General features: G+C 37.4%; 1 protein-coding gene and 1 non-coding gene across 3 annotated transcripts in view; one reads left to right on the top strand and one right to left on the bottom strand.

The window, feature by feature from the left end:
* The window catches only part of Cops2 (COP9 signalosome subunit 2), a 41,053-nt gene that overhangs the window by 18,606 nt on the left and 9,340 nt on the right, over positions 1-13,107 (top strand). Inside the window, exons 3-7 of one of the 2 annotated variants that reach the window (XM_004669732.3) lie at positions 475-552; positions 7,453-7,578; positions 11,307-11,417; positions 11,535-11,612; positions 12,792-12,966. In XM_004669732.3, the coding sequence (XP_004669789.1) occupies positions 475-552; positions 7,453-7,578; positions 11,307-11,417; positions 11,535-11,612; positions 12,792-12,966 (568 nt within the window). The remainder of the gene's footprint in view (positions 1-474; positions 553-7,452; positions 7,579-11,306; positions 11,418-11,534; positions 11,613-12,791; positions 12,967-13,107) is intronic. The other variant, XM_004669733.2, reaches the window with a different exon arrangement.
* Positions 4,589-4,696, bottom strand: LOC123463149. The gene has a single exon (XR_006638756.1). It is a non-coding gene; the product is annotated as a U6 spliceosomal RNA (small nuclear RNA).

Here is a 13,107-nt window from a genome sequence, read left to right on the forward strand (position 1 = left end):
CATTTCTGTGATCTAATACCTGAGAAGAAGCAGCTTAAGAGAGAAGTATTTATTTTGGCTATATGAGCATACCATTCCATGTAGCTATGACCTTTAAGGCTTAACCCCCTTATCCACTGTGACTCATTTTTTCCAGCCAGGGCCTACCTTCGAAAGGTTCCATAACCTCCCCAAATAGCACAACTTGTTGGAGGTCAAGTTCAAATACAGGAGTCTTTTTTTAGTTGGACCAAGGTGTATGATCAAGAAAAGTTCTTACTCATGATGACAAAACATCACAATAAGTTCATTTACCCATACATATCTCAAGACATCTGGCTTTGTTTGTTTTAATCCTCTAAAAATGATACTGGGAATTGGTAAAGTTTTGGGGAAAATGTCATTAGTATGATATAAAGTGAATTCAAGGTTTAGATACTGGATATTATTAGAACAAGATGTATTACTGTTATACTAAAGTTTTTCCTTTTTTAGGTTTTGGAACTAGAAGGTGAAAAAGGAGAATGGGGATTTAAAGCACTGAAACAGATGATTAAGATTAACTTCAAGTTGGTAAGATTTGTTAAGAGGAAATTAGTAATAAATAAATTCTGTAGGTTAAAAAACTCATAACAAAATGCTGTATATCTACGATGGTAATTGTGTTGTCACGTCCATATTTAGTCTACTTTACAAAGTGATGACTATAATCTCTTTTATTCTGCATCAGATATAAAAGTTTCTACTTAAGAAAATTTATCCCTTAGATATGTTCATAGTATTGGGGTGTGTGATTAGTAGTGACTATTCATTTGGGAGGGAGTGAATGGGGCACACTAGGCCTTCTGCCATTGCAAAGAGACTCCAGACACATGTGTAATTTGGGGCATTTACCTTTATATGGGTACTAGAATATTGAACCTGGGCCATCAAGCTCTGTATAAGTAAGCGCCTTTAACCAATGAGCCATCTGCAGACCATTCAGTGACTTTTTAAAAATTTTATTTTGTAAGCGTATGTTGGAATTTTAAAATTCTATTTATTACAGAAAGAATCTTCTCCCACTGGCTAGAGAGGACCTAAGTACTCCATTGTCTTATCCCACAAATTTGTAAATCAAGAATACCTTACCTGTCTTCAGAATATATTGAGGATCTTATCATGGCTGCTTACCATTTCTGCTTATGTATCTCTGGTCCAAACTAGTATCATCTCTAACCTAGATCATTGCAGTGGCTGCTTAGTTGGTCTCCTTTCCTCCATGCATGCCCTGGTACAGTCTATTCTATTATCTACAGGTGACCACTTTTTAAATATAAGTCAGACCGTGTCATTTCTGTGCTTCCAATTTTCTAATAGCCCTCCATCCCCCTCAATAAAATCCAGAGTCCTTACCATGGTGTACAGGGTCCTACAAGTTTACCTTTTGCTGTCTTTTCTGGTCTTGTTTTCTACTCACTGTCCTCTTTGCCTGAAATGCTTTTCTCTCAGATAGTTCTATGGTTTGTATTTGATTCAAATTTGCTCAAATACAGCACTGTACAGGGGAAGGATGACTTTCCGCTGCTATTTTTTTGTGGTTGCTTGGGGGTTATTTTGAAACAAGGTCTCCTAAAGCCCTGGCTAGTCCTGAACTCATGACAGTCTGCCTGCTAAGTACTGAAGTATACAGGCATAAGCCACCATGCTTGGCTTTCATAACTTATTTTTCTCTATTCTTCTCTAGTAGGTTCCATGAGAACTGCACTTTATTTTGTTTATTGTTTTATTCCTATCACATAGAATAGTGACTGGTGCTTAGTAGATGCTCAAAATTATGGAATTATCATGATAATTGTATTCGTAGAATCTCAATTCTTAATTTCTTTAAAGCAGTCAAACAAAATTCAAGAATATGGTTAGAGAGGCTAGGGAGATGGCTCAACAGTTAAATGAATTTGCTTGCCATGCCTGTCAGCCCAAGTTCAATTCTCCAATACCCACATAAGGCCTGGTATAAAAAATGGTGCAAGCAATTAGTATCTACAGTGACAAGAAAACCTAGCATGCCCATATACATCCTTCCCCCCATACACATATTTATGTGCTAACAAATAAAAATATATTGAAAAAAAATAGTGCCAGGTAGATTGATGGTGAAAAGAATCATTTGAGAGATGAGAAGACTAGGTACATACAGGCAGGAATCCTAAATGATCAAGAGTAAAACTTTAATTTTTTTTGTTTTTTGAAACAAGTTGTTCAAAAAAAAAAAAAAAAAAAAAACTATGTAGCTCTGGCTAGCCTGAAACTCATTATGTAGTCTAAGCTAGCCTTAAATTTATGACATTTCTTATGCCACCACACCAGTTTGGTAGAAGAACTTTTGAGGGAAAGATAAAGTTGTGCAGCAGAGCAAAAATGAGCACTTGGAAAGTCCAAGAATATGACAAATGAAAAGATAGCTGGGGGGTGTTGAAGAGATTGTTCAGATGTTAAGGCACTTGCCCGCAATGCCTGACACCCAGGTTCAGTTCCCTAGTACCTATATAAAGCCAAATACACAAAGTGGCACGTGCATCTGGAATTCAGTTGCAGTGGCTGTATGCCCTGGTATGCCAGTTCTGTCTGCCTCTCCTCTCTTTCTCTCTCTTTGTGCTTGCAAATAAATACAATAAAATAATGTTAATAAAAATAAATTAAAAATTATGGAAATTTAGTTCTGTGTGTACTATATGCCTCTTCCCTCTCCCCATTAGCTTTTCTTGCATTTATTTGAAATTGAACTTCCATTTGGACCTTTATCCAGTTCCAAAATTCTTGCATCTTCTTTTCATGTGCTATCTTCTTTTCATGTGCTATCCTCTCCCACTCTTAAGAGTGATCACCATGGCATGTCCTGCAAGAACTACTTAGAAGATATTTCAACTTTCCAAAGTATCAGGACTTTTCAAAGATGTTAAATGCTATTGAGTGTTTTGTATATTGCATTTCAATTTAGTTACAAAGTAAAATGATCTATAATGGATTTGCCCTTTTTAGTTCTGCTTTGATATTCTCAGAGCATGCCTGTGTTTCACAAAACCTTTCTTCCCATTTATTTTCTTGTGAGACTGTTAACCTCATTGGAAAGGGGCTATGAAAGAAGCAACAAATGTCCTAAGTCAGAGATTTTCAATAAGTAGTGACCTAAGTGCTGAAAGTTTAACTCTTAAGGTTCTGTGATTTAAAATATCAAGAATTCCTATTAAAAAGTGCTGTCTTAGCTGGGCGTGATGGTGCACGCTTTTAATCTCAGCATTTGGGAGGCAGAGGTAGGAGGATTGTCTTGAGTTCAAAACCATCCTGAGATTAAATAGTAAATTCCAGGTCAGCCTGAGCTAGAGTGAAACCCTATCTGCAGGGGCGGGAGGAGGAGCCGTGGGGAAGTGCTGTCTTAACATAGTAACAGTGGTTTAGTTTCTTTTTTTTTTTTTTAATATTTTTTATTCATTTTTTATTTATTTATTTGAGAGCGACAGACACAGAGAGAAAGACAGATAGAGGGAGAGAGAGAGAATGGGCGCGCCAGGGCTTCCAGCCTCTGCAAACGAGGCTCCAGACGCGTGCGCCCCCTTGTGCATCTGGCTAACGTGGGACCTGGGGAACTGAGCCTCGAACCGGGGTCCTTAGGCTTCACAGGCAAGTGCTTAACCACTACGCCATCTCTCCAGCCCTGGTTTAGTTTCTTAGTCCATTTAAAAGGCTTCCTTTAGGACTTGGTTTTTCCATTTGACCTTGAGTACAGAAGGGAAGGAAGAGAAAGTTATTTGTATTCATGTTCCTTGGTCTGTCTTGCTTATCTTTTGTTCACTGTTAAAACATCTTTGGATAAGTTGCAATTTACAAGAGTAATGTTCACTACTGTCTTTTCTCTTATTTTCCAGTCAGATTTAGAGTAGGACCCATATCACTGTAAAGTTTTGGGAGGTAAAAAGTTGAAACGGTTCAGTTTCAGCTGCTCTGTGTATTTACCACTATAAGCTTTTATAAAAAGAACTATATATAAGCTTAAAATAAACCTCTTCTTCCCATAAACTGTTTATTTCAAGCTTACAGATCCAGGGATACGTTCCATCAGTGATGGAAGAAGCTGCTTCCGTACATCCAAGCAGAGAGAAAACCATTACCAACCAGCAGCGGCCAAAGCCCAGAGCTCTAACTGCTCTGCATACCTTTGGCTGGAAATCAGATCTGCACCAAACATACCTTAGGCCTGGACCCAAGGATCTGCCCCAGTGACACCTCCTCCAAGCAGGAGACTAGAGATCCAAGTTATAAGCTTTTTAAAAACACTTGAGTCTATGGGTGACACACATTCAAACTACTACATTCTCTCTGCCTTTAATTGCAATAACTTTTTTTTTTTCAAGGTAGGGTTTCACTCTAGTCCAGGCTGACCTGGAATTCACTATATACTCTCAGAGTGCCCTCAGACTTACGGTGATCCTCCAACCTCTGTCGCCTGAGTGCTAGGATTAAAGGCATGCGCTCCCACACTTGGCTTGCAATATATTTTTTTAACTGATCCTCAAAGTTACATAGCATAAGAGATCACTCAAAACTGTACCTCTGCTAACATCCTAATTCAGTACCAGAATGTCATATCAAAACTAAGACTTATCTTCCTTGTGTAGGAACCATGCTAATCTTTCCTGTATTGCTCCAATTTTAATATATGTGCTGCCAAAGTGAGCACAAAACTAATACTGTCTTGTTTCACTGTTCTTTCTTTTCCTATAAGATACATTCTGTAGTTGGATTTTAGCAGCTCAATAATAAGATATTCCTTGGTATTTACTCCCACATGAAGCTTTCATACTTACAAACATAGTTTGTTATAGTTTGTGCTCAGTCTTAAACGTGATCGCTAAACTACAACCTCCAAGGATCAGGGAGCCTCACAGAAGAGAGGCAGAAAGAACATAAGAGCAGAGGGTGAGAATTAAGGCTGTGGAATGTTGTCTTCTGGATACATCAAATCCACTACACCCATGGACTCATTTCAGGTGTCATTTCCTTCATATGAGGAAGCCTCTCCGCTTTCATAAATGAGGGAGGAGTCCATAAGACCCCAAACCTTTGAAAATAAATGGAAACTGATGATGCTGGGAGAGGGGAAGCCATGTCTTTGAATAGTGCAGCCATAGGAGAATTGCCCCCTCTACCAACAAATAACCTCCCTGCAGTGACTCAGCAAGTGTAGTAGATAAATTGTTGCTGGGACAAAACTTCCTACCTGAAGCAGCTTATGGAAGAAAATGGTTGGGTTTCTGGCTTACAGTTTTGGGAGGAAGTTTCATCATGGGGGTGAAAGTATAGCAGGGGTGAGTAGCCTGCCAGGCATTACATCTCCACAATAGCAGAAAGTAATCTACCTACTGGACTTGGAGCTGGGCACTATGACTTCAAAGCTCACCCCTGGTGACATGCCTCTTCCAGCAAGTTTCCACCTTCCAGAGGTCCCACAAACAACCTTCCCAAATTAACACCAGCTGGGACCAAGTATTCAAAAATACATGAGCCTTTTGGGGGCATTTCTTTCAGGCCATCACAGCAAGCAAGCCTTATTTTAAAAAGATAAGCAGGGCGTGGTGGCATATGCCTTTAATCCCAGGTAGAAGGATCACTGAGAGTTCAAGGCCACTCTAAGACTACATAGTGAATTCCAGGTCAGCCTGGGCTAGAGTAGGATCCTTCCTCAACAACAACAACAAAAATGGTGAGATAAAATGTAACTGGATAAGAATCTAATCAATAGGAAGAAGGGAAAAGGGGGTAAATGAGGCAGGGGGATCAAAATGCATCTGTGTGAATCAAAATATACCTGTGTGAAACAGGGAAAAGAGAAAGCTCTTAGTATCATTAGAAAGCAAATAAATGTAGAAAACAAGTGATGGTTTTAAAACTTAAGCATTACGAGACTGGAGAGATGGCTTAGCAGTTAAGGCAATTGCCTGCAAAACCGAAGGATCCAGGTTCCATTCTCCAGGACCCACGTTAGCTAGATGCACTAGGTGGTGCATGTGTGTGGAGTTTGTTTGCCGTGACTCGATGCCCTGGCTTGTGCGCACGTGCACTCACACACACTCACGCTCTCAATTTCTCCCATAAGTAAAGATAAAATGTTTAAAAAAAACTTAAGCATTAGGGAACCATCTTAGTAAGAACTGCTTCTGATGAGAGACATCAAGGATTCTGAAAGAAGCAGGGGACTGTTATTCCTTTACTTCTCACCCTAATAACCATGTATTCAGTTAGTCAAGAAGAAAAATATACCTGACAATAATGTATCCTCCTGATTGAAAGGAGCAGAACTCAGTAAATGGAATTGATAGCAGTTCGAGATTTCAGGACTAATCAGATTATAAGATTAGACTCCTAAATTGACTTTGATAATATGCTCAGTAAACCTCTCACAAAATTGGACATTCCAGAAGTTTTTTTTTTTTTTTTGTTGTTGTTGTTGTTTTGTTTTTTTGAGGTAGGGTCTCACTCTAGCCCAGGGTGACCTGGAATTCACTCTGTATTCACAGGGTGGCCGCCGACTCTCAGTGTTCCTCCTACCTCTGCCTCCCAAGTGCTGGGATTAAAGGTGTGCTCTACCATTCCCAGCCAGAAGTACATTTTTTAGAAGTACTTTTTTCAAATATTTTATATTTTTTTTTATTTATTTGAGAGAGAGAGAATAATCAAACCAGGGCATCCAGTTGGTATAAATGAACTCCAGGTGCATGCACCACCTTGTAAATGTGGTTTATGTAGATCCAGGGTCCTTTGGCTTTGCAGGCAGATGCCTTAACCACTAAGCTATCGCCCCAGCCCTTAGAACTACCCTTATGTTTCCAGATCTTTCCTGCTGCCTATAATTACTCAAAATAGTATAAGTAGTTATGCTAGGAATATCAAGTATATCTGCTATTGTGTAACGCTTTATGTGGGAAGACTTATTAATATGGGACAAGTCCTGGGGATTGAAAAAAAAAACTTTGATTTCACATTTTTATGAAGGAGAAATGAAATGTGTAGCTTTTGTTAGAGCTCATTCTGAAAAAAGGAATATATCTTTACAGGAGGAGATAGCTGGTACCTGCATAGCTGTTTCCCACAACATTTTAAAAATTAGGCTCTATTGCTTTTGTCTAGTAAATGATTTTAGTAGTTTTGTAATTTACATAAATATGTTAGATGATGAGAAATAATAGCTTAAACTTGAAAATTGTATGTGTTCAATTTGTTTCATAGGCAAAACAAAAATTTTTTTGAGTCACACTGTTTGAAATTTAAGGTAAAATGTTTAGCATACCTCCCACATATAGTTCTTTTTATAAAAGCATATTGTGAATTAGTTGAGCTATATTTTACTAAGATAATATGTGTTACATCTTAATCATACATGCATGTTTTAATTCATAAATATGTATCTAATCATGCATTCTTTTTCTTTCTCCTCAGACAAACTTTCCAGAAATGATGAATAGATATAAACAGCTATTGACCTATATTCGGAGTGCAGTCACAAGAAATTATTCTGAAAAATCCATTAACTCTATTCTTGATTATATCTCTACTTCTAAACAGGTTAGATTCATTTTCTCCCTCATTTCTACTAGCGTGTTATTTATAGCCAGGGCTTATTGGGGGGTTTAGTTTTGGTTGTTTTTCTTTTTCAGACAGGGTGTTATGTAGCCCAGGTTGGCCTCTTAACTAGCTATGTACCTGAAAATATTATTTAACTGGGTCCTCCTGCTTCTACATGTTGCTAGCATTACAAACATACTACCATGCCTGGCAAGGCTTTGTTGTTAGGTTTTTTTTTTTTTCCTGTATGTCTTTTATTTTTGCCTTTTTGCTTGATTTTTTTTTCAATATTTAAATTGATTTATTGTATTTTCTTTTGACAATTAATGATACAATGCAGGTACTATAATCACAAATGCAGCAGGGAGCAAAAATACTTAAGAATAGAGTAATTTAAATTCAAGACTTTTGGCTGGCACACTGCAGAGTGCTTTATACTTCATTGAAAAAGAGACAAAAATTCACAATGTGGTAATTATGATTATCTACACAATGAAATCTGTGCTGTCATAACAGTGACACTTTAAGATTGTATAATATAGTAGAAAAATGTTGCTGATGCTACTTTGAGAAAATAATACTGTGATGTAAAATTGAAGTGCAAAATTATGCATATTAACAAGGACTAAAAAAGACAAAAATGAAAATATTTTTAAAGGGCTGGAGAGATGGCTCAGCAGTTAAAGGCATTTGCTTGCAATTGATTTTTTTTCTGTTTGCATGTAAGTGAAGGGTGCATACATGTGTATGCATGTTTGTGTACGAGTACATGTGCCTTGTATACTTGCATGTGGAAGTCAGAAGTCAACATTGGTTGTACCTCTCAATCACTCTCCACCTTACCTTTTTGAGACAGTCTTGCTAAACCCAGGGCTTCCCAATTCAGCTACATTTGCCTCTCAAGTCCTAGGGATCTGAAATCAGGGACTCTGGTTTGTATAGCAAGTGCTTTACCTACTGAGTCATCTCTGTAGCCTCAGGACTTTGTTGTCTTAAAAGAAGAAAAGGCCTAAAGGTCTATTAAAGCAATTATACTAGTTACTATTGATTTGTGGGGCTGGTAAGATGGCTCAGGTTAAGAGAAGCGTGCTGTGCAAGCATGAAAGCTTAATGTCTGTTCCCAGTGCCCACATAAAAAGCCGGACTTGGCTGCACATGCCTGTAATCCCAGCACTAAGTGGGGTGGAGACAGGAGAACTGCTGGGACTCACTGGTTGACCACTTGAAAAATAGGGATCACCAAGTTTGGTGACACACTCAGGGAAATAGAGTAGAAGAGCAATGGAAGACATCAGCAGTCTTCCTCTGACCTCTAGAGTGAGAGAAAAAAGAGAATACTCTGTTTCTCTCTCTTTCTCTCTCCAGAAAAAAATAATTTGTTTTACTCTCTTATAGGTAGTAAGTCCAAATTATTTTTTTTTTAATTTTTTTGTTCATTTTTACTTATTTGAGAGTAACAGAGAAAGAGGTAAATAGAGAGAATGGGTGTGCCAGGGCTTCCAGCCACTGCAAACAAACTCCAGATGCGTGCGCCCCCTTGTGCTTCTGGCTAACGTGTGTCCTGGAGAATAGAGCCTCAAACTGGGATCCTTAGGCTTCACAGGCAAGCGCTTAACCACTAAACCATCTCTCCAGCCCCCAAATTAATTTTTTAAAGTAGTATCATCAGGTACTAAAATAAGATTCAGACAACTTATACAGACTTACACAACCTCTCACATGATTACTGTCACAGTTGTGGTTTGGATGAAGTTGTGTTTTCCTTGGTTGAGATTGGAGACTGAACCCAGGCCTTTTTACATGCTAGGCAAGCACTTTTCCCCTAAAGTTGCAGCCCTATCCTTCATAGCCTTGTAATAAACTCAGTCACCACTTCAGCTGTTGTTAAGTACTGAACATTGAATTACAAGATGTATGTATTTATCAAGAGGTGATCAATAAATGCTTCTTATAGGGGATTAGGATAATTGGTGACAGGAAGGGCTGGTGATGAAAAGGTGACTATGTAATAAATAGTCTTTTCATTATTGCAGATTTTGGTTAATACAAGCAATGATTTTATGCTTTTTTTGCTTATTATTATTATTATTTTACTTATTATTATTTGATGCAGGTTCTCATACTAGTCCAGACTTGGAACTTACCCTTGTAATCCCAGCTGGCCTCAGGCTCATGGTGATGCTTCCTCAGCCTCCTGAGTGCTAGGACTAAGTGTGTAAGCCATCATACCTGGCTGGCTTTTTATTCAGCTTTGTTAGTTGTTACTTGGCTTATTTATGTTCTTTTTTTTTTTTTTTTTTTTTTTTTTTTCTGAGGTAGGGTCTCACTCTGGTCCAGGCTGACCTGCAATTAACTCTGTAGTCTCAGGGTGGCCTTGAACTCATGGCGATCTCCTACCTCTGCCTCCCCTGAGTGCTGGGATTAAAGGTGTGCGCCACCACACCCAGCATTATTTATGTTCTTTTTTAAAGCTTTCTTCTCTATTGTAGTAGAGCACAAGATAGTCTGTCATATAGTATTTTGTTTTGTTCTCATAATCATTACACTCACAATCAGCCTCTGGTCTCCTGACTTTACTAGATGTCATTTTTCTTTCCTGAGATAGTTTATTTCTACATGTTTTTCATGTTATATAGAGAGAATAGAGGGAGGTAAACTTAATACTTTGTTAGAATATTGACATTCAGTGGCTCTAATTCTAGGATTGTTATATGTATGTCATGGTTCTTCAGCTACTTAGCAAGTTCAAATCATCTTGGGTTACTTGAGATCCTGTTTCCTAAAACAAATCAAACAAACAAAAATAAGCAAATACTAGATGTGGTGCATGCTGGTAATTCCTGCACTCACTCCAAAGATGAAGGCAGGAGGATCAAGACTTCAAGGTCATCCTCAAGAATATAGTTGGCATGAAGCCAGTCTGGTCTGTATGAGATTTTGTTTCAAAATAACAAATGGAAAATCTACAAAGTACTATGGTACGAGACTTTTCTTATAAACAAGGGTCATAAAATCATTTCTAGTACTGTTTTTAAATACTATATCAAATGTTAAAGGAATGGAAGTAAGTTTAAAGCTTGAAGATTGTGTGCTATCCTATAAGCTTTTGTCTTTTGAGAATAAGAATAAATCTTACTGAGTGGCTGGCATTTTCACTTAATCTGTAAGGCATCAGTAATCAGAAGTAAATAGCTAGCTTTTCCTAAAAGTATACAACTTTTCTACTCCCATCCTCTTTCCACTTGATTCTGCTAAGAAGAGATTTAGAGATCCAGACCAAAAAAAGCAGAGCCACAAAAACAGAAAAAAAGAATAAAAGTATTTGAAGGGAAGGAGCTTACTTTTTTTCTCTAGCAGTTTGCTTAGTGTTTGGTGTATACTAAATACTGAGTAAAATACTGAATAATGGTATGTACTAGGTACTGAGTAAGTGAATGGACAGTGTTAGTGAAAGTATAGCACATAATTTACTTGTTATAAAATGAATTATTAGATTGGGAAACACAGGCCTGTTACAGCATTACAGGACTAATGGATATATAGTTTTTGTAGGAAAATAAAAACAGATTTTGGCACTTAAAATTTTCTGTGTTAATAGAGGAGACTATAGAAGACATTTGGTGAGATACAAATAGTGTATCTTACATGTATTAAAGTTCAAACATGCACTTTTAGTTTGTTAAAATTAACTTTATTAACAGGTACAAATTTGCTGTTTACAATTATAGAATTCTGATTTTTTATGTCAGATGGATTTACTGCAGGAATTTTATGAAACAACTTTGGAAGCTTTGAAAGATGCTAAGAATGATAGACTGTGGTTTAAGACAAACACAAAGGTAACAGTTACATTTTTCTTTACTTTTGAAGAGGGGTGGTTGTCTTTAGTAATCACTCCTAAGGGCACACACGTCATGTTAAAAGCTTTTGATTTTAATAATTTTGCTTTTTTACAGCTTGGAAAATTATATTTAGAACGAGAAGAGTACGGAAAGCTCCAAAAAATTTTACGCCAATTACATCAGTCCTGCCAGGTAATATTTCCTTATTTTTACTTAATATTTGCCTTTGATTTAAAAAAAGGCATTTGAAATTAAGAGTAATTAGTATATTGTTTAGGAGGTCTTATGTTCAGTCATCTTTCCCAAAAATAAAATTTGGAAAATACATTTTTTGAAAGAACATGAGTTCAAGGCCAACCAAGCTTAGATAACTGATCCTATTTGGTGAAAAGGGATTCCTCCCCCCCCTTACTGAGTTTTATATTTTTTTCTGATTAGAATAATTTCAGATCTTACCTTTGAGGAAAAAGATAAAAGTATCAGTGGGTAAGCCCAAGAGAATTGGTTCCATTTTTTCCCCTCTAGTAGATGCTTGATTCCCCTAACAGATACTATGCTTTAGCTAGAATCATTGTCATTAATGTTGTAATTTGTCTATTATAGATTAGTCGTTTTCTATATTGAGAACTGAGGTGAAAGTGTCTAGCTTCTTATTTCCATAAAGAGACACTCAAAAAATACATTTTATGCTGGGTGTGGTGGCACACGCCTTTAAACCCAGCACTTGGGAGGCTGAGGTAGGAGGATCGCTGTGAGTTCAAGGCCACCCTGAAACTACAGAGTGAATTCCAGGTCAGCCTGGGCTAGAATGAGACCCTACCTCAAAAAACAAAAGCAAACAAACAAAAAATACATTTTAATTAAATAAGTGGATCTGAAGCATTTATGCAGATTTAAGGAAAACCATAAATAAATCTAGTTACAAACATTAAAATTTTATACACATAAAATACTTGAAGCTGTTTTTTCCTTATTCAGTAACTTAGAAGGTAAAATGATACCTGGTTCCTTTAGTCACTGAAAGTATTGTTTTTTTGTTTGATTGGTTGTTGCGTTTTTTTGTTTTCTTTTTGGTTTTTTTGAGGTAGGGTTTCACATTAGCCCTGGCTGACCTGGAACTCACTATGGAGTTCAGGATGGCCTCGAACTCACGATGGTCCTCCTACCTTGGCCTTCCGAGTGCTGGGACTAAAGGCATGCACCACCATGCCCAGCTGAAAGTATTGTTTTGCGTATACTGATTCCCAAGGATAATTTGTAGCACATGTTCACACAGATGGTGTTAAAGATAAAAGGTTTCCAAGCTAACTGAAATAAAAATTTCTGGGTTGTCTCTGACTTCTATCTTGATTAAAGCGCTTGCTTTCCTAGACTGATGATGGAGAAGATGACCTGAAAAAAGGTACACAGTTGTTAGAGATATATGCTTTGGAGATTCAAATGTACACGGCACAGAAAAATAACAAAAAACTAAAAGCACTCTATGAACAGTCCCTTCACATCAAGTCTGCCATCCCTCATCCACTGATCATGGGAGTCATCAGAGGCAAGTTTGATTTGGATACAGTGGATGGTAACATGGGAAATACCGGGTATTGCATATTACTGAACGATTCAGGGTGGTTTCTGTTCTACTGAAAATACGCAGTAAAATATTGAAAGTCAATGAAAAGGTTTAATCTGAGAA

Source organism: Jaculus jaculus, chromosome 8 (genome assembly GCF_020740685.1).
Source record: "Jaculus jaculus isolate mJacJac1 chromosome 8, mJacJac1.mat.Y.cur, whole genome shotgun sequence".
NCBI classification, from domain to species: Eukaryota; Metazoa; Chordata; class Mammalia; order Rodentia; family Dipodidae; genus Jaculus; species Jaculus jaculus.